Here is a 20,925-nt window from a genome sequence, read left to right as displayed (position 1 = left end):
CTCTTTCACACACACCACCACCACCACCACCACCACACCTACATCTTTTTATTTATTTATTTATGGCTGCCTTGGGTTTTTGCTGCTGCGCGCAGGCTTTTCCCACTTGCGGAGAGTGGGGGCTACTCTTCGTTGCGGTGCGCGCGCTTCTCATTGAAGTGGCTTCTCTTGTTGCGGAGCACGGGCTCTAGATGCGTGGGCTTCAGTAGTTGTGGCAAGTGGGCTCAGTAGTTGTGGCTCGCGGGCTCTAGAGTGCGGGCTCAGAAGTTGTGGTGCACGGGCTTAGTTGCTCCGTGGCATGTGGGAATCTTCCCAGACCAGGGATCAAACCAATGTTCCCTGCACTGGCATGCGGATTCTTAACCACTGCGCCACCAGGAAAGTCCCCACACCTAAATCTTTTTATGGCACAATTTTCCCAGGATGTATAAACTCACAGGACAGTATATAAAAATACAATTTGAAATATTACTTTGGGCCAATTTCTTTCAATTAAGGCACTATAACCCAAGGTCTGAATATGGATATATATTTGGCCTATGTCTCAATTTAGATATACTATAGAGTGGGGGATGGGAGGAAGTAATGACAAAATTTTTTTTTTTTTTGACTGCACGGCGCAGAATGTGGGATTTTAGTTTCCCTGACCAGGGATCGAAACCTCGTCCTCCGTCCTCTGCATTGGAACCACGGAGTCTTAACCACTGGACCACCAGGGAAGTCTCTAATGGCAATTTTTAATTAAAGACTTTGTCTCTTCCACCTGTTGTCAAAGAGCTTTGCTGCTGAGGAAGAGTCCTGTGAAAGCAAAAAAAGCTAACCTGAGAAATGTTGAATTAACTAATTTCTTCCTGCTAATGGCAGGTCTCCATGTCTTAACTACCTACCTTAGAACACTATTATACAAAATGTATAAGAAACCTACTAAGACAGCACCCAGATCATGGATTCTAAACACCATTCTCCAATTAAAAACCAGGGCAGGCCCCTTGGAGAAGTGGTTGCTTCCAAAGATGGGGCAAGGAGTCCACAAGATGAACCCGGAACATCTTGTGGTCCCACAAAGTAAGGAAGTCCTAACAAAAAGATGAGGATTTGTTGAAAGAATGAAGGAGCCTACGTGAAGGAACTCTTCTAATAGCCAAAGGTGTAAGAATTTGAGCAACAAAGGAACACTATTATTGAATTTTAACCCACAGAACAAAATAAACATCCAGGAGTCCACAGTACCATTGATTAAATGAATGGGGGAGAAGAGGCAGCTCTTCCTTAGAGTATAATTCCAATTAGTGTAGAAGTAAAGAGGGAAATGGAAAATCACCATTTGCAAAACATCACAGTAATAATTGTTCTAGACAAGATCCACTAAAAGTAGTGGCTGACTGTAAGGACAATTTGCAAAGTCTCAAAGTATCTCCTCCAAGATATCTATCAACTAAAAGGGGAAAGACAGTAACTTTGCAATGGAGAAACCTGATGAAACCACCTTCACCAAGTAATCAAGGTCAACATCACCAATAATAAATGACTTATTGACATTGGGAATTCTTCATTTCTGTGATATTCTTCCAAAAAGCATAACATGAGTTCAGTCATGAGAAAACACTAGGCAAACCCAAATTGAGGAACATTAGACAAAATAACTGATCAATACTCTTCAAAAGTGACAAGGGCATGAAAGACAAGGAAAGACTAAGGAACTCAGCCGCAGACTTAGAAGTAACTAAATGTACTTTCTGGGTAATATAATGGAACAGAAATAGAACATTACTGGGAAAGCTGATGAAATATGAGTAAGGCTTTTGATTTAATTAACAGTAGTTTATCAAATATTAATTTCTTGGTTCTGATCATTGTACTATGGTTATATAAGATGCTAACATTAGGGGAAGCTAGGTGAGGTATACACGGAAATTGTAATATTTTTACAAATTTTCTGTAAATCTACAGTCAGTTCAAAATAGCAAGTTAAAAAAGTAAATAGCGAGGCTTCCCTGGTGGCGCAGTGGTTGAGAATCTGCCTGCCGATGCAGGGGACACGGGTTCGTGCTCCGGTCCGGGAAGATCCCACATGCCGCGGAGCGGCTGGGCCCGTGAGCCATGGCCGCTGAGCCTGCGCGTCCGGAGCCTGTGCTCTGTAACGGGAGAGGCCCCAACAGTGAGAGGCCTGCATACCGCAATTAAAAAAAAAAAAAAAGTAAATAAAACCATGACTATAAAGTACACCTTCTCTGTATTTTTTTCCATTTCCAGTGCTAACTTGGCCTAATGCCATCTTTTGATCCCAAGACAAATTTACTATATTATATAGTCATACTAACAAATGTTTGTGGAGTGAAACCTATCATCTAATTATGTCTCCTTTTGATATGTTTGTGGTTGTGGTTGAGAAATAATACATTTATTACATTTGCCAGGGATTCAACATCCAGAGTTCTGCTTTTAGGCAGGATGGAGAGAAACTCTTTGGAAGTTACTCTCCACTTTGCCATTGATTCTGCTTTTTTGAGTAAACTGTGTGACTAGAATAAAGTTCCTGTCCTCTGTACTTTCCCAGGTATACCTTTTAACATCTGCAATAGTAAAAATAATTAGAATTTAAATGCTCTTACCATGTAAATAGATAAGAAGTGGCATTAAGTAAAACAGCAAAGAGATAAAAGCAGCTTACTAAGCTCGTCAGCACAAACTGAGCTTTATTTAACTGCAAGTGATGTAACCTATGTACACATTTGTTTCCCTTCCAAGTTTAACTGCTAAAATTGCCCTTACAGAGATTACATTGTAAACTGTATTTCGTTAGTAATTTATTAAATTTGCCTGTCAATTGACACATTCTGTATGGAGCCTTAAAATGATGTTTTGAGAGTTTATTTACAATCATTGAAAGCAACGGTTCTGTAAAACAGGTAATTACAGCTCTTTAAGCTCACAACATACATATACTTAAACATTTAAATAGAAGTCCATTTTCTTCAAAAGTAATTTTCTACTGCTTTTTCATAAAAATATAAAAAGACAACATCTGTAGTTTTAAAAAACCTATATTTAACCCAAATCAAGATTTTTCTACAAATGATACCTCTTTCCAAAAAGTTTAAAAGACATCACAAAATAATGTGATGTTAAACCAAATAATTTCACCATGGCCTGGTACTTTACTTTTAAGAAATACTGTGCAGTATTTCTTTTTAAACTTTCATGCTAGATGTCAACTGTGTATATGCTATGTCAACACACCAGATTAATCCAAGTCATTCATATTTATGCAGTAGACTGTCATATACGACCAGTTACCATATGAACTGTCATACCACAATTGCAAAATGGTAAAAGGCAATCTTTATGAAAACTTAATATTTTAGTAAAAGGCAACCAACATCACTCTAATTTTCTGTAAAAATTACCTCTCTTCCTCCTACCATTTTTTTTCCCCTTTGAATGGTACCTTTTATAGCATATCAACACACGAAGGTATTTATATCACTTTTACTTAAGTTAGCTTTTTTTTTTCCCGTATGCGGGCCTCTCACTGTTGTGGCCTCTCCCATTGCGGAGCACAGGCTCTGGACGCGCAGGCTCAGCGGCCATGGCTCACGGGCCCAGCCGCTCCGCGGCATGTGGGATCTTCCCAGACCGGAGCACGAACCCGTGTCCCCTGCATCGGCAGGAGGACTCTCAACCACTGCGCCACCAGGGAAGCCCTAAATTAGCTTTTTAAATGACTGTTTTCTTTTCTGATACAATGAATTTATCAAAAGGCACCAAGATTAGAGTCCTATGTAGTTTCAGAATTTTGTTCCTTTTTAAGTTCCTCTAGAATAATTTTTGTCATAAAAGGGTAACTCTAAGAACCAGAAGAAAATGAATGATACAACACAGTAACTTAAAACTTGTACCATCAAAAAGGTATAAATTTATTAATAGATTCCTTGAACTTTTCACTTAGAAGAAGAAGTCAGAAGAACTTTCTGAACATAAACATAAAAATAGAGCACATGTATTAACAGTAGGACAACTCTAAGCTTATAGAGGTATTAAATCTTACATAGTAACATACAGCCAAAAGCATTAGAAATTCACCGCCAGATAGATATTCTGATGCATTATCCTGAAAACGTGTCTGATACATAGCACTAACATGTAACAAAGTATGGCATTTATTTCACAGGGAGAAAAGATAGGTTTCATCACAAAAAGATTTACTAGAGGGGCCTCCCTGGTGGCACAGTGGTTGAGAGTCCGCCTGCCGATGCAGGGGACACGGGTTCGTGCCCCGGTCCGGGAGGATCCCACATGCCGCAGAGCGGCTGGGCCCGTGAGCCATGGCCGCTGAGCCTGCGCGTCCGGAGCCTGTGCTCTGCAACGGGAGAGGCCACAGCAGTGAGGCCTGCGTATCGCCAAAAAAAAAAAAAAGATTTACTAGATTTCAGCTTTGATTAATTTTAGAGATATATTTTAAAGATAAAAAAAAAAAGATTCACCCCTAAAATAAAAAAGTCTTTATATATATAATCCATTATTAATACTCTTTATGCTCCTACAATGTAAAACATTTAGAAACTTTTGAACTCTAAAAATTTTGATCAGTTAACCTATTTGGTCTTAACACATTCTAAATTCCCTTCTGAGAATCGCATTAACGTTTTTAGTCCATCAGTCCAACATGGATGGAACAATTCTATTTCTTTTTCTTCTTCTTTGGTGGTTCATCCTCAGAGCTACTATTTGTGCTGCTGCTGCTGCTACTGGAAGAGCTGGAATCTGAGTCTGAATCGGAGGACGAGGAAGAGCTTGTGGAGGAGGCTGAAGATGATGAACTGGAGGAGCTTTCATCAGAGTCACTGTCCTCTGAGGAGGATGAGGTAGAGGTCTCTTCACTCTCTGACGAAGAATCACTGGCTGAACTGTCACTGCTATTGCTACTGGAACTAGTTACACTCTTAGACCTATTAGACAATTATATGCATGAGAAGCTGACATTTAATAGAATGTTTAAAAGCAATTTCACTTGAGTATTATGTATATATATATATACACTGAAGCTTTGCTAGCATGTTATCTCTAGATCTGATGTTTTGAGGATTCCCTAACTGTAATAACCCCACCGTGCCCACCCTCTCCCCTCAACCACAAGGTCTTTTACTACAGCAATTTAACTCTCTTGGATGGAGTCTGAGATAAGTGTATCTACTATACTATGCTCCAGAGTGAATGATGTTAGAATAAAGTTGCAGTTTAACAACTGGGTTTATTTAAACCTCATGTAGAGTGGTAAATGCTTCATAACCTTAACTACTTTATACCAGATACAGCTGGTCAATAATTTCTTACCACTCTAATAACATTTCCTAATCTAAGACAAGAGAAATTACTATTTCCAGGTATAAGGACTCTAGAAAGTTGGAGAAAAAGGATAAATGAAGGAAGAAACTCCAGATAGGTAAACAGAGGAACATATCAGAAAACAGGATGATATTTAATCATGAATTGCAAACAAGAGACTTCAGATCCAAATCTTTTAACTATTATTTTAAAATCACACACCCCATCCCTCCAACTAGTATTATATATTATCTATATAATACTAAAGCCACACATACCTTTTTTTCTTGGTCTTTCTTTCTACATTAGTTTCTCCAATGCTGATAAATGTGAAGGGGGGAAAAAGCTCCTGTTAATACAGTGATTATAAACAGCTCAAATGCTTCTGCTATCCCCAAAACTTTTTTCATTGGAAAAACACTTTGTCTTTTATAACATGTACTGAGAGTCCAGTGTTTATTGCTATAATCAAGAGGAAAGTTTCCTGTTGCAGGTGTATATGGTACATACAGTCAACTTAACCAGCACTTAAGCAAGACAAATGTTATCAACTGTACTTTAGAAGCGAGGTTAAGTTAGTAGTTAAGATGACCAAACGCACCAATTTGATTGTTTTTTAGTTTTTTCCCATTTTCCCAACTCATCTATTTTATTTATTCATTCTTGGCTGCACTGGGTCTCCGTTGCTGTGCACAGGCCCTCACCAGTTGCAGCGAGCAGGGGCCACTCTTCTTTGCTGTGTGCGGGCCCCTCACCACGGTGGCCTCCCCTGTTGCGGAGCATGGGCTCTAGGTGCGTGGGCCCCAGCAGCCATAGCACACAGGCCCAGTAGTTGTGGCTCACAGGCTCCAGAGCACAGGCTCAGCAGCTGTGGCGCACAGGCCCAGCTGCTCCGTGGCATGTGGGATCCTCCCAGACCAGGGCTCGAACCCGTGCCCCCTGCATTGGCAGGCGGACTTCCAACCACTGTGGCACCAGGGAAGCCCCTCTTTTTTAGTTTTGAACTTAGATTGACATGGCTAAATCGACTATTTAGTGAACAACAGAACAAAGCAAGTAATAGCACAACAGCTGTAATTTATAATTTGGGTTTCTAGAATGGTATTATAAATGGCCATTTCATATAAAAAAAAAAGCAACCTTTAATTTAAAAAACCATTTCTTAATTGATTCACTTTGCTGTACACCTGAAACGAACACAACATTGTAAATCAACTATACTCCAATAAAAATAAAAAGTAAAAATAATTAAAAAATAATTAAAAACTATTTCTTGTGACTTCCTTGGCAGTCTAGTAGTTAAGACTCTGTGCTTCCACTGCAGGAAGCCCGGGTTTGATCCCTGGTCTGGGAACTAAGATCCTGCATGCCACGAGGAAAGGCCAAAAAACAAAAACAAACAAACAAACAAAATACTTCTTTTTCTGCATGTCCCCCAAACGTTCAGTTATTTACTGCTTAAGAACCAGAGACTTAATACTTCAAGACTGTGTTCCCTCACATTATTTATAAAGAACAAAGTCTGGAGATTTCTGAGTGAAATACACAAATGGCTTGCTGCTATACAGCTGCCAAACAACATGCATAGTAAATCAGGCTTTCAAATTACAGATTTACTTCTATTACTATATACTGTCCTGTAAATTTAACATTTTTATATTCTGAACTTCTCTATATTTCCTAGATAACATTATATCCTTATTTCCTGGGTCCTCAAATATAAATATGTATTTATGTAAAGCTGTTTTACACGATGGAATTACTTACTGGAGAATTGTAATTTTTGCAGTAAAATAAGTGGTAGAAGTACATTTGTTAAGTCACACCACAAGAATGCAAGATCACTGAAATTCACACACTTCCATAATTTTATCATTGAACCAAAAAATCAGCAGTCTTTACGTAACAGAGCCAAAACTAAAATTCATGTAGTTCTATGTATTTTTAAGACCAAGATAGTTGTGTAATACAACTAGAAAAACAAAAGTAAATGTTGAAATGAAATTATTCATAACTCTTATATTTTATTCTTTAGGACAGAGGTCTTCAAACATTTTTTGCTTACATTCCTAATAAAAGAAGTTTGAAAAATTATGTTTTTCCCCTCAAAGCTTATAAAGTCTGGCATATTATATATTAAATATTGATATTTTAAAAAGAAAATCGTTACATCATTTTGGTAACTGTAAATACCACAAAATTTGATATGTATCATAATTAATTTTAAAAAAATAAATGAACAAGCTTATCTTTAACAATTGGTACTTTTACACTGTCCTTTTTCCTCTTTGAACTTGAATTTTTATTCTCCTTTCCCCACAGAATGTATCCTAATATATTTTCATGCCTGAAAATTTTAGTGATCACTTACATTTCTCTGCAGTAAAAATATAGACATAACTTAATATTGTATCTTTTAATTACTTGTGATCATAAGGTTTTAAAAGTGTTTAAAAATTCTGAGTTGAATTACTATTATCATTACTACTATACAAATTGATTAAAACAATGTAAAATATATTATAACTTTTTGTAACTATTATACATAAAAAAATTTCACTGGAACTGTACCTCTTAATGACATGGATTTTTTTTTCTAGCTTATGTATCCATGGATCTTATTGCTTGACTATGACAGGGTTCAGTATCAATTTAATTCCTATATTTAACTTTTACAGATTGCACCCTGAGAAAGCTTGTTAACCTGAACAGGTAGATGGGAATAGAAAGAGTTTTGCTGTAGCAATGTCACTCAGTTCTCTGAATTCCTCCCATGTTATATTCCACAAGTCACGTAACGATGTATCATTAAAATATACTTTTAAATTGACAACTCAATTAGATCCTCCTTCAATTTTGCTGAGAAAAAAAATTACAAAAGAACTTGCTCCCAATAATTTGGGCCTTTTACTTTCTTACAAACACCAGTATTTTGAAAAGTCTCTAGGATTTTATACATGAGCACAATATACCAAGGTAAGATTAGAGATAGGCGAGAGGTATGCCTTTCTTTTGTGAAATTAGAGAGGGGTAGGCAAGGTCTCATACAGATTTATCTTTGGAAGAAACATATATGAATATTGATAATCTAGAAACTGATTACCTGTCTATTCCTGTATAACCCTTGAAGAGCCTTCCTGTCCACAAACTGGAAGACTGTTGCCTGGAAAATCCAGATGTTTAAGACACTATTATATTGCTAACGGTCCTCATGAAGGTGCTACTTCTAATATGCAGCATTAAGTAGACCTGACACCTTCCTGTTTCAGTTACTCTGAAACACATAAGCTTACTTATTTCATGGGAATTTGAAAAGCTTTATTCAAAGGGCATGAAAGGATAAATAACAATTTTTCCCTCCTACCCAGTTCTCCTTCTAGAAAAGAACCACTATTATCAACCACTTATATTCCCCCCCCCAAAAAAAGCTCCATTATTCCTTTTTTCTTCCTTTTTAACATAAATGATAGTATATTATATATACTGTTCTCTACCTTGTTTATATACTTAGTATAAGTATCTTGGGTACTTACTTTGGATATCTTTCCATATCAGTTCATATAATCTACCTCATAGTATTCTGCTGTCATTTCATTGGCAGTTGAGGCAAGAAAAGCAAAGTGATTAAGAGCATGGACTCTGGAGACTGGCTAGTTGGTTTAACACTTAACTTTTCCACTTACTTGCTGTGTGACACTGAGCAAGTTACTGAATCTCTCCATGCCTCAGCTTCTTCATATGTAAAATGGGAATTATAATAGTACTTACCTTAACGGTATAGATGTGATGCTGAAATAAGCTAATACTTGTAAAGACCTTAGTACGGTGCCTGGCACACAGTAACACTCATTAAACATTAGCTAATATTACAATATAATCTAAATCTGGATAACCACCGTGAGATATTTAGTCCCTTAATAAATTTTATAAATACAAATAAATATTCCTTTGGATACCATATGTAACCTTACCTTTGCTGTAATAATAATCTGTTTTCTTTTTCTTTTAAAGCTTTCTTTAGTTCTGCTGTTCTTGAAGGCCTATGTAGGTACTTTCTTTTTCCTGTGCATTCATAAGTCCAATGCCCAAATTCCAAGCATTTCTGACATCTTACATGTTGTTTATTTGCTTCACTGCAGAGTAAAAAATAGAATACAGGCCTTAAATTTTTGACCTGACATTTTCTGTCATGAGAAGCATAAACAATATAAGCATAAAATGATGCTTATGTAAAGGTACAATCCAAAAATAAGCATCATTTTACACTTTAAATTATTTGTTAGATTTAATCACAAAGCAATATAGTAAGTGGTTAAGAGCATGGACCTGGGAGTTAGACAGAACTGAGTACAAATCTTCTTTCCTCAATTCCATTCCAGTAATGGCAGACCAGGTAACTCAGACCAACTCTTCAGCTCAGAACTAGAAAAGACAGTCAAAACATTTTTAACAATGTGCTCGAGGTATCAGAGAACTAACAAGAGATTAAAGAATAACCAAGCCAAGATATGGAAGAAGCTGGAAACCCAGAGTGATCAGTCCTACGTTTAAGTCAACTCTGGGTTTTTTTTCCAACTCAGGAGGGTAAGCAAGCATCACTTACAAGGAGCAAGGGAGACAAATTATGCATTCAGAGTTGGGACTCTGAAGGGCTTTACTCTAAGAATAAAGCAACTGCTTATCAAGTGCAGCCCAGATTCTAGTCACCTAGGAGACTAAGAAAAATCTCAGTCCCTGAAATTGAATTAAGGTGTGACAAGTGAAGAAAAATAGATAAAGGAATTAGAAAGGAAGAAATAAAATTGTCATTCCTTACTGATGATGTATCATGTAAATGGCAAATCCAACAGACTCTACAGATAAAAAAAATTTTTTTTGGCCCTGCCATGCGGCATGTGGGATCTTACTTCCCCAACCAGGGATCAAACCCTTGCCCCCTGCATTAGGAGCGTGGAGTCCTAATCGCTGGATTGCCGGGGGAGTCCCAAAACATTTTTCAATAATTAGAATTCATAAGTGAGTTTAGGAAGGTTTTATATTGGGGTCAGTAAACTTTGTCTATAAAGTGTCAGAGAGTCAATATTTTAGGCTTTGCAGACCAAGAGGCAAAATTTAATATATTACAAAGGTATTTATATCACAAGAGAGAAAACAAATTTCTACAAATATTTTATTAATGAAAATATTTCAAATAAAAGAGGTTTATTAATGAGAAGAATAGAATTCTTTTCTATAACATTTCACTCAATTGAGGTTCAAAATTAGTGTTCTCTATCATCAAATTGATCATATATATACAAACATACGTAAAAAGCATTCTTGGTTTGCAAGCCTACAACAGGCAGCAGGCAGGATTCAGTGGACTATCGTTTGCCAAACTTTCTATTAGATATTAGGTCAACACATAAAAATCAATTGAGTTTCTACTTAACAAAAACAGTTAAAAATAAAAATTTAAAAGGTGGTATTTATGGGCTTCCCTGATGGCGCAGTGGTTGAGAGTCCGCCTGCCGATGCAGGGGACACGGGTTCGTGCCCCAGTCCGGGAAGACCCCACATGCAGCAGAGCGGCTAGGCCCGTGAGCCATGGCTGCTGAGGCTGCGCGTCCGGAGCCTGTGCTCCGCAGCGGGAGAGGCCACAACAGTGAGAGGCCCACGTACCGCAAAAAAAAAAAAAAAAAAGGTGGTATTTATAACATTCTGAAAAATAACAAGCACTTATAAATAAGTGAAAGAAAATATGTGCAAGAATTCTATGCAGAAAACAAACATTACTGAGAGAAATTAAACATCTAAATAAGTAGCTAAGTAAAAGGATTACCATGTTCATAGACTGAAAGACTCAATATTGTAAAAACTGTCCATTCTCCCCAAACTGATCTATAGATTCAAAGCAATGCCAATCAGAATCTCAACAGGTGTTTGTTTGGTATGGAACTTAAACTTATTCCCTAAAATGTATATGGACATTCAAAAGGCCAAGAATAGCCAAAATACCCTTATAAAGGAACAAGTAGGGAAGACTTAGATTAAAATAAATTGACTTGTGGTGATCATTTTGTAATGTACGGAAATATTGAATCTCTTTGTTGTACACCTGGAACTAACGTAGCGTTGTAGGTAAATGATATTTCAAAAACAAACAAAAAAATCATAAAAAAAGAGTTCAGATTTGTGGTTAACAGAGGTGGGGGATAGGGGGAGCAGCAACCAGATGAAGGCAGTCAAAGTACAAACTTCTAGTTATAAGATAAATAAGTACTAGGGATGTAATGTACAACACGATTAATGAAATTAACAGCTGTATGTTATACGTGAAAATTGTTAAGAGTAAATCTTAAAAGTTCTCATCACAAGAAAAAAACTTTTTTCTTCTGTTTCTTTAATTTTGTATCTATATGAGATGATGGATGTTCACTAAACTTATTGTTAACAGTGACTTCATGACGTATGTAAATCAAATCATTATCCTTAAACTTATACAGTGCTGTACGTCAACTATATCTCAATAAGACTGAAAGAAAAAAATAAGACAGTGACTTATGATACAGCTATAATAACTTAGAATGTGAGACTGGAGCAAATATATACAAATATGCCAGTGGAACAGAACAGAATGTCCAGAAATAGACTAATGTATACATGAACAATTTATGACAACCATGGCATTAAAGAGCAGTGGGGGGAAAGGTTAGATTATAAATGATGTAGGGACAACTGGTTATGCACATGGTAAAAATAAGACTTAACCATAAGCCCAAAATGATTACAAACTTGGTCAAACAATAAGGTTTAAAAGATAGTATAAAAAAAGTGACATATTTGAGTTAGGAATTCTTAAGAAACAAAAACAAAGCACTAAGACTTCCCTGGTGGTGCAGTGGTTAAGAATCCGCCTGCCAATGCAGGGGATACGGTTCGAGCTCTGGTACAGGAAGATCCCACATGCTGCAAAGCAACTAAGCCCGTGCGCCACAACTACTGAGCCTGCACTCTAGAGCCTGCAAGCCACAACTACTGAGCCCATGTGCCACAACTACTGAAGCCCACGTGCCTAGAGCCCGTGCTCCACAACAAGAGAAGCCACCGCAGTGAGAACCCTGCGTACCGCAATGGAGAGTAGCCCCCGCTCACCGCAACTAGAGAAAGCCCGCGTGCAGCAACGAAGACCCAACGCAGCCAAAAATAATAAATAAATACATTAATTTTACAAAAAGCACTAATCATAAAAGATTGATAAATTAGAATTACTAAAATTAAGAATTTTCAAAAATTAAGAATTTCTGTTCATCAAAATATACTATAAAGAGAGTAAAAAGAGAAGCCAAAGAGTGGGAGAAGATATTTGTAACACATTTTGCCAACAGCTTCATCTTAAGTATACAAAGAACTCTTATGAATCATTAAGGAAATGATGTACAATAGAAAAATAAGATAAAGTGGAAGATGGAAAGGCAGTACAAAAATGGGATTGGGAAACAAATTAATAAACACATGAAAAGGTGCTCATTACTAACATAAGAAAAAGCAAAAACCACTATAGTTGAAGAAATGCATACTCCACAGTCCAGCAATTCCACTTGCAGGTACTTACACAACAGAAATCTACAAAAAACTATACCAGATAACATGTGTAAGAATATTGGAATATTGCTTTCCTTTACGTAGCTTTTAAAAGTTTTGAAATAGTCACAACCTTATAGAAAAGCTGTTAAGTACAGTTCAAAGAACTATTTTTCCTAAATCATTTGTGAACTGTTTTTGCTGAGCCATTTGTAAGTTGCCAACCTGATGCCTCATCAAACCAGAATACTTTACTGCATGTTTTCTATAAACTAGGACATTCTCATATATACAATGTAACCATCAAAATCAAGAAGTTAATGTTGATACCTTCAAGATCCCATTTAAGTTTAATCTTCAGACCCCATTTAAGTTTCATCAAATGTCCCAAAAACATTCTCTATAGCAAAATCCAGTTCTGCATCAATGTTGCACATGTTGTCATGTCTCTTCCTTCTTCTGGAAGAGTTCCTCAGTCCTGTGTCTTGCTTTACATGACCTTGACACTTTTTGATGATTACAGCCAGTTATTTTGTAGAATGTGCTTCAATTTGAGTTGGAGGATTTGCTTCCAAGTTCACTCATGTGGCTAACGGGAGGCTTCAGTTCCTTACCTGCTGGCCTCTCCATCGGGCTGCTTACAACATGGTTTTACCCAGGGAGAGTAACCAAGATAACTCAAGAAAGAAGTCAGTCTTTTATCACCCAATCTTGGAAATGACATACCATTACTTTTGCTATATTCTACTGGTCATACAGACCAACTCTGGTACTCTCTGGAAGAGAGTACACATGAAGCAGGGATCACTGGAGATCATCTTGGAGGCTGGCTACAACATCTGATATCTCTATATGATTAGATTCAAGCCATGTATTTTTGGCAGGAATATAACAGAAATGTGCCGTGTTCTTCTCACTGTATTCCTGTCAGGTGACACAAGACTACAATTTGTCTTGTTACTGATGTTGTTCGTTTTGATCCCTTCATTATGGAGGGTCAACCAGATTTTGCAATATAAAGTTATTTTTTGTCCTTTTGTAATTGAGGTGGTTTTAAATTATGTCCACAAATTCTATGATATCCTTACTTCAAGGGTTGGAGCCTAACTACCCTCCCCTTAAGTGTGGCTAAGACTTAGTGACTTGCTTCTAACTAACAGAATAAAGCAGGGTGATGGAGCGTGACTTTAAAGATTAGCTCATGTAGCTGCCATGTCATGAAAACACTCAAGCAGCCTCTAGGGAGGCCCACGTAGTGAGGAACTGAGGCTTCCTGCCAACAGCCCTGTGAATAGCTATCTTGGAAGCAGATCCTCCAGTTGTGGTCAAGTCTTCAGATGACTGCAGCCCCTGGCAACATCCTGACCACAAACATGTGGGGAGAACCTAAGTCAGAACCACTCAGCTGGGACTTCCCTGGTGGTCCAGCGGTAAATAAGCCGCTTTACAATGCAGGGTACGCAGGTTCGATCCCTGATTGGGGAACTAAGATCCCACATGCCGCAGGGCAACTAAGCCCGCGCGCCACAACTACTGAGCTCCTGCGCCTCAACTAGAGTTCGCGAGCCGCAAACTACATAGCCCATGTGCTCTGGAACCCACGTGCCACACTACAGAGCCCATGTGCCCTGGAGCCTGCGTGCCACAACTAGAAAAGAGAAAACCCACATGCCAATAGAGAGAAGCTCACACGCCACAACAAAAGATCACGCATGCCTCAATGAAGATCCCGCGTGCCACAACTAACACCTGAGGCAGCCCCCCCCTACAAAAAAAAAAAGAAGAAAGAACTACGCAGCTAAGTCACTCCTGAATTCCTGACCACAGAACTGAGATGTTTATTGTTAGAAGTCACTAAATTCTGGGGTAATTTGTTATACAACTATAATTAATATCTAATAAAGCAATTAATAAGTATTTTGTGGGTTGGTATTTGAAAGTACATAAATATCCTGCTCATTAAATTTTTAGTTCATTTATTCATCTATCAGTATGAAGTCTATTTTTCTATTTTATTGAATGAGTTACTATCCATTACCATGATTTATTTTGATGCTCAGATTGCCCTAGATTTGGTCAGTGGGAATCCCTCCAAGTTGGATTCTGTGTTCTTTTGACATGGTTCCTTCATTCTTTGAGCACTTCCTTGCTTTCTGGTACAACAAAAAATTCCAGGCTCATCTTATATTTTCCCTGTCCTAAAATCAGGCCTTTCCAGGCCTGAAATCAGCCTGATGGAACCCTGATGACATTCAGAGTCAAGATCAGGGCACACATGTGCTCACTGTAACTGGAATGTTGCTGCTCCCAGTTACCCTCAGTGGACAGAGCTAGGGAACAACACACACATTACTATCCATGTATCAAATACACACATCTACAGCTATATTTAACTATATATTTTGAAAACCATGAATTCATACCGATACCTTTAATTCCAATTCAACTTCACAGAATTTACTCTATTTTCTCCTTCCCCATACCTCCTCCTCCTTCAGTGAGAAATCTGGCTCCCATTATCCTTAACAGATTTAGTTATTTGGTCAATCTGTCTTATGAAACCAATTGCCCATTGTTGCCCCCTCCCCCTTACAGATGCCCTCTTTACTCCATGTGGGCTCTGGTACTCTGCCCTTTGCTGTCCTCCCACACTCCCCATGTGAACATGCTCCTCACCCTGCTTGGGCTCTGACTTCCACTGCCGGGCCAGTCCACCTCACATGAACTCATTTCTCTTTCTATTTAGACTGTGCCACCCCACATCAAATTATACCTCCCCTCCCTCATGGAGACATTCTCCCCACTAGGGTGACAACTTGTGTTAAATGGCCCTCCCTGTGTGGAAACCCCCCTCACTCTGCTTGGGATCTGGTGCCCTGCATTGGACCTTCACTCAACTGGATGCCCTCTGCACCCTGCTGGCACTGCACGCCAGTTCACGTCCCTATGTGGATGCCCTAGTTACTCCCCTTCAGCTCTAATACTCCAGTGCCAAGTCAGTCCTCTGCATGGATCTATACCACCTCATGGCTTTAGGACTGACTTGTTCAAGTAGGGAAGAGGAAGAGGAAGAACTATAGTAATATTCTTAACAACAAGATTTGTAAAATCCTCTAAATTGGAAATAATATCAAAGAAGAATGGATGATCTGTGGTATAGAATACACTGGAATACTTCATAGTGATAAAAATGAACAAATTCCAGCTTAATATAACTCAGATGGAGCTTAGATATAAGAAGCTAAACTCAAAAGAATCTAAATTGTCTGATTCTGTGTAAAGGTTAAAGACAGGCAAAATTAAACTCTAGTGAATAGTTAGATGGTAAAAGCACAGAACAGAAGCAAGTTAGTAATTACCATAAATGTCGGGATAGTGGTTACTTTAGGAAGGAGGGAGGAGGTTGTGATTGGGAAAGCTTGGTGGCATCTAGTATATTGGCAATTTTTTATTAAATACTTGATCTGGGTAGTGGTTACATGGGTTAAGAATTATAAAAATTGAAAAAAAAAAGAAAAAAAAAGAATTATAAACATTACCTATTAAGGACATATTTATGTTGTCTGAACTTTTTTGTAGATGTGTTATAGTTCACAACAATAAAATTTTTTTAAAATCTTGGCTTTTTCACTACACAGCTTTAGGCTCATTAGCAAGCTAGTTTTTGAACTTCAGTTTCTATTCTAAAAAATGGGATAATTCTACTTCACTAGGTTATTGTGAGAATTAGATAAGACTATAACCGTGATTTATACTTACTGTGTGCCAGGAATTTAGCTAAGTAGTATTTATACATAAATACATCTAATCCCCATGATAACCCAATGAGTTTGAGAACAATATCCCCATTCTACAGACTGGGATGTTTGTATAGAAAGCAGTAAGGAATCTGGCATAAAGTAATAGACAAATAAATGGGAGTTGTGAATATCAATCCACACATTAGGCTAATCAATTATCTGGACTAACGAAACATGGCAATTTAAATTTTCTCAAAACATGGTTGCATGATGGGATGCTAGATTCTTAATTTCGACCTAGAGCAGTCACCTTTTTATCCCTGGAGAACACATAATTGGTGTTCAGTAAATGTTTCTAAAATGACTGACTGTTTAAATAGGCAAGGGTTTAAGAGGACATATATTGTTTATAGTATGCTTTTCATTAATGAATTCCCACATCATCAGCCAGCTTCTGTAATTTTGACAGTAATTTATTTTTAGCGTTTGTTCAAAAATTAAGCCAATCCCAACATGAAGAACTAATGTTTCAAGCAAGGAAATACTACTCAGTAGTAGTTTGTTTTTTTAAATAAATTTATTTATTTTTGACTGCATTGGGTCTTCGTTGCTGAGCAGGGACTACTCTTCGTTGTGGTGTGCAGGCTTCTCATTAAGGTGGCTTCTCTTGTTGCGAGCACGGGCTCTAGGTGCACAGGCTTCAATAGTTGTGGCACGTGAGCTCAAGTAGTTGTGGCTCGCTGGCTCTAGAGCGCAGGCTCAGTAGTTGTGGCGCACGGGCTTAGTTGCTCCGCGGCATGTGGGATCTTCCCGGACCAGGGCTCGAACCCGCGTTCCCTGCATTGGCAGGCGGATTCTTAACCACTGCGCCACCAGGGAAGTCCTGAGTGGTAGTATTGAAAGATAATAAAGAAGAGTCAGCTTTTTACCATAATAGTAATAGTTCATAAATTTCAGTAAGCAACTGCCAGAACCACGACTATAACTTCAGAGCTTATCTGAATGTGTAATGTAGCAAATTGTTAAGGCTATCAATAATAAAACACTCTATGGACTTAATATTAAGTTGCCCACTTTTCAGGCAAAAAGAACCACTAACACACTTAATATATACACAACTGTGATATGCATTCCAGAAATAATAAATTCAAAAACATTAAAGGATAATTAGTAAAAAATGTAAAATCATGACTCTCATATAAATATAAAGTGAACACATGTCAAAGGTTTTATTTAATCATTAATTAATAAGGCAACCAGTAAGATGTTGCAGTTGGTTCAAAACAGAATCCAAACAACACACATATATGAGCAATCAGGAACACAGGAAACGAATTTACAGATAGCTAAAAACTGGTCAAAAAAAACCCAAACAAAACTGGTCAATAGACACAGGGCAAGAATCAGTTGTACTGTCTTTTCATGGGTAAGAATCTTTTCTACCAGCTTTCTACAATTTACAGAGTCATTTTAAAATAGCTCAAAGAGGGCTTCCCTGGTGGCGCAGCGGTTAAGAATCCGCCTGCCAATGCAAGGAACACGGATTCGAGCCCTGGTCTGCAAAGATGCCACATGCCGCGGAGCAACCAAGCCCGTGAGTCTGGGAAGATCCCACATGCCGCGGAGCAACTAAGCCCGTGGGCCACAATTACTGAGCCTGCGCTCTAGAGCCCGTGAGCCTCAACTACTGAAGCCCACGTGCTTAGAGCCCGTGCTCCACAACAAGAGAAGCCACCGCAATGAGAAGTCCGCGCACCGCAACGAAGAGTAGCCCCCGCTCGCCGCAACTAGAGAAAGCCTGCGCGCAGCAACAAAGACCCAACTCAGCCAAAAATAAATTAAAAAACAAAACAAAAAACAAAACATATATATATATATCAAAGACAGTGAGGCACAGGCCCTCACAGAGTCACTAGCCAGGACAGGGAATTAGACAAATCAGCCAGTAATCTTTATTTTTTAATCCATTTCAAAGCCTTTCACAATATTTCCTAACAATGAAAATATGGAGGAGTGTGGAAGCCTCTCAGAATCAAGGAAATAAAGTCTTCTCCAACTCATAGTTTGTTTTCCCAATATTAAGAAACTTATAACCTGAGATCACAGCCATTAAAAATATTATCTACCAGCACTGTGGAGTTTGCTTTTTGTTGTTATAAACAAAACATTCACCAATACCTAAAGCCCACCTATGATGTTCTAAACATTAACACCCCTAAAAATACTTAAATCTTCCAGATAGAATACTGAATGAGGCACACCTATAATTTCAAAATAAACACAAGATCAGCATTTATTTCTTTTCAAATGAATACCCTATTTTTTTTTTTTTTGGTGGTACGCGGGCCTCTCACTGTTGTGGCCTCTCCCGTTGCGGAGCACAGGCTCCAGACGCGCAGGCTCAGCGGCCATGGCTCACGGGCCCAGCCACTCCGTGGCATGCGGGATCCTCCTGGATCAGGTCACGAACCTGTGTCCCCTGCATCGTCAGGCAGACTCTCAACCACTGCGCCACCAGGGAAGCCCTGAATACCCTATTTAATAATATTCCATTTCTATATTCTAAGCTAAGGCTTAAGGAAGTGTTTTAATGGTACAGCCTTTTTGGGTGAAACCACCTTCTTTGATACCATTTCTGTCAGATTGGCAAAGCTGTTTTTTAAGCCGATTGTTGGCAAAGATGGAGAATGGGCACCCTAAATGTAGTAAGATACACATTCTTAATTGCTGGTAAGAATGTAAGTTGCAGATACTTTCTGAAGGGCTATTTGGTAATATGCAACAAAAATCTTAAAAATGTACATACCAAATAAACAAAAAATATAATATAAATGATGATTATCTACCTAGAAAATCCCTAAGAATCCAAAATGGAGCTATTAGGACTACTAAATGAGTTTAATAAGGTCACAGGATACAAGGTCAACATACAAAAGTCAATATACTAGCAACAAACAGTTGGACATGGAAATTTTTAAAAAATACTATTACAATACTTACTTTTACCCTTGTTAAATTTCTTCTTGTTAGACTCAACATAGAGTTCCAGCCTGTCAAGACCTTTCTGGATTGGGATTGCGTCATCCATTGTATTAGTTATCCCTCTCAGCTTTGTGTTAACTGCAGGTTTGATAAACACGCACATGTGTCCTCATCCAAGTCATTTATAAAAATGTTGACAAGACCAAACTGAGGACCAAACTCTGCAGGCCACCATGGGATACCGCTATATATTTACTTAAACCCATTAAACAATACTCTTTGTCCATGATGTTCAACTGATGTACCTAATTGTTCTGTTTTCACAAGAATATTGTGAGAGACTTTTCAAGATGGCTTTTTGAAATCCAAATACCTAAAAGGCAAAAAGGGTATCAATCTGTAATGACTTGATACCTGATGATCTTGGCTTTTCTTTCTGCACGTATTTAATAAATCGAGCCAGAATTTTGGCTGGAATGGATATCAAGTTCACTGGTCTGGTTTGTGGAATCTACCCTTCTCACTTTGAAAATCAAAACAGCATTTGCCTACTTCCAGTCCTTAAGCACCACTCCTGTTTGCCAGGGGTTCTCAGATTACCAGCAGCAGTACAGCCATGTCACCTGGAAAATCTCTGTTATGCTGGGGAGCAATCACATGCGTCAAGTGCCTTAAACACATTCAGAGTGGAATAGGGCTCTATAACTCACTCCTATCTTCTCATGCTGCATATAATTATGTGTGAGTGAAATCTGATTCAAAGTGAAAAAAAGTGATTCAATCAGATTCAGTGAATCAATCAGATTCAATCAAAGTGATTCAATCAGATTCAAAGTTCAATCTGATTGAAATCTGATTCAAAGTGAAATCTGATTCATTCAGCAGATCCCTGAAAGATCTGCTGAATGAAAAGTTCAAATTTCCCCCCTTTCCTCCTTTAGTCCAAAGACTTTTAAAAACAATGTCAATAGTACTTTCTCACTTCTCATAACTTGTAGTTTAAGACTTGTTCTTATGGAAGTGCTATATGCTCTTTATAAATAAAATTAAATCTTTTTGATGAATATAAAATGAAAAGTAAAGGCTCCTCGTCTGCTTTCCCCCCCCAAAATATTCCAAATTCTCCTGGACTCCCCTTGCCTCTAAAGGCCCTCCCTCTCCAACTCCCTGGGAATTGTCCCGACAGTCTGCAAACCATGACAGGTTTCATTATACACCATGTTTTCTTTCCAGTAAGACTAGAAGCTCCTAAAGCTAAGACTGTCTTTTACTTCTGTGTAGCTCATGTACCAAATACAAGCATACTGCAGAAATA

At 38.1% G+C, this 20,925-nt stretch overlaps 1 protein-coding gene across 4 annotated transcripts in view; it reads right to left on the bottom strand.

Moving 5' to 3' along the window:
- Positions 1-3,708: 3,708 nt before the first annotated feature.
- The window catches only part of ZCCHC10 (zinc finger CCHC-type containing 10), a 42,724-nt gene continuing 25,507 nt past the window's right edge, over positions 3,709-20,925 (bottom strand). For 3 of the 4 annotated variants that reach the window (XM_060006939.1, XM_060006940.2, XM_069540518.1), the window contains 3 exons: positions 9,297-9,458; positions 5,604-5,645; positions 3,709-4,949 (listed from right to left, as the gene is read on the bottom strand). In XM_060006939.1, the coding sequence (XP_059862922.1) occupies positions 4,682-4,949; positions 5,604-5,645; positions 9,297-9,458 (472 nt within the window). In that variant the 3' untranslated portion in view covers positions 3,709-4,681. Of the gene's footprint in view, positions 4,950-5,603; positions 5,646-9,296; positions 9,459-17,107; positions 17,512-20,925 lie in introns of those variants that run through there. The other variant, XR_009518809.1, reaches the window with a different exon arrangement.

Source organism: Delphinus delphis, chromosome 3, assembly GCF_949987515.2.
Source record: "Delphinus delphis chromosome 3, mDelDel1.2, whole genome shotgun sequence".
NCBI lineage: Eukaryota > Metazoa > Chordata > Mammalia > Artiodactyla > Delphinidae > Delphinus > Delphinus delphis.
This window is presented reverse-complemented; position numbering and strand designations above follow the sequence as displayed.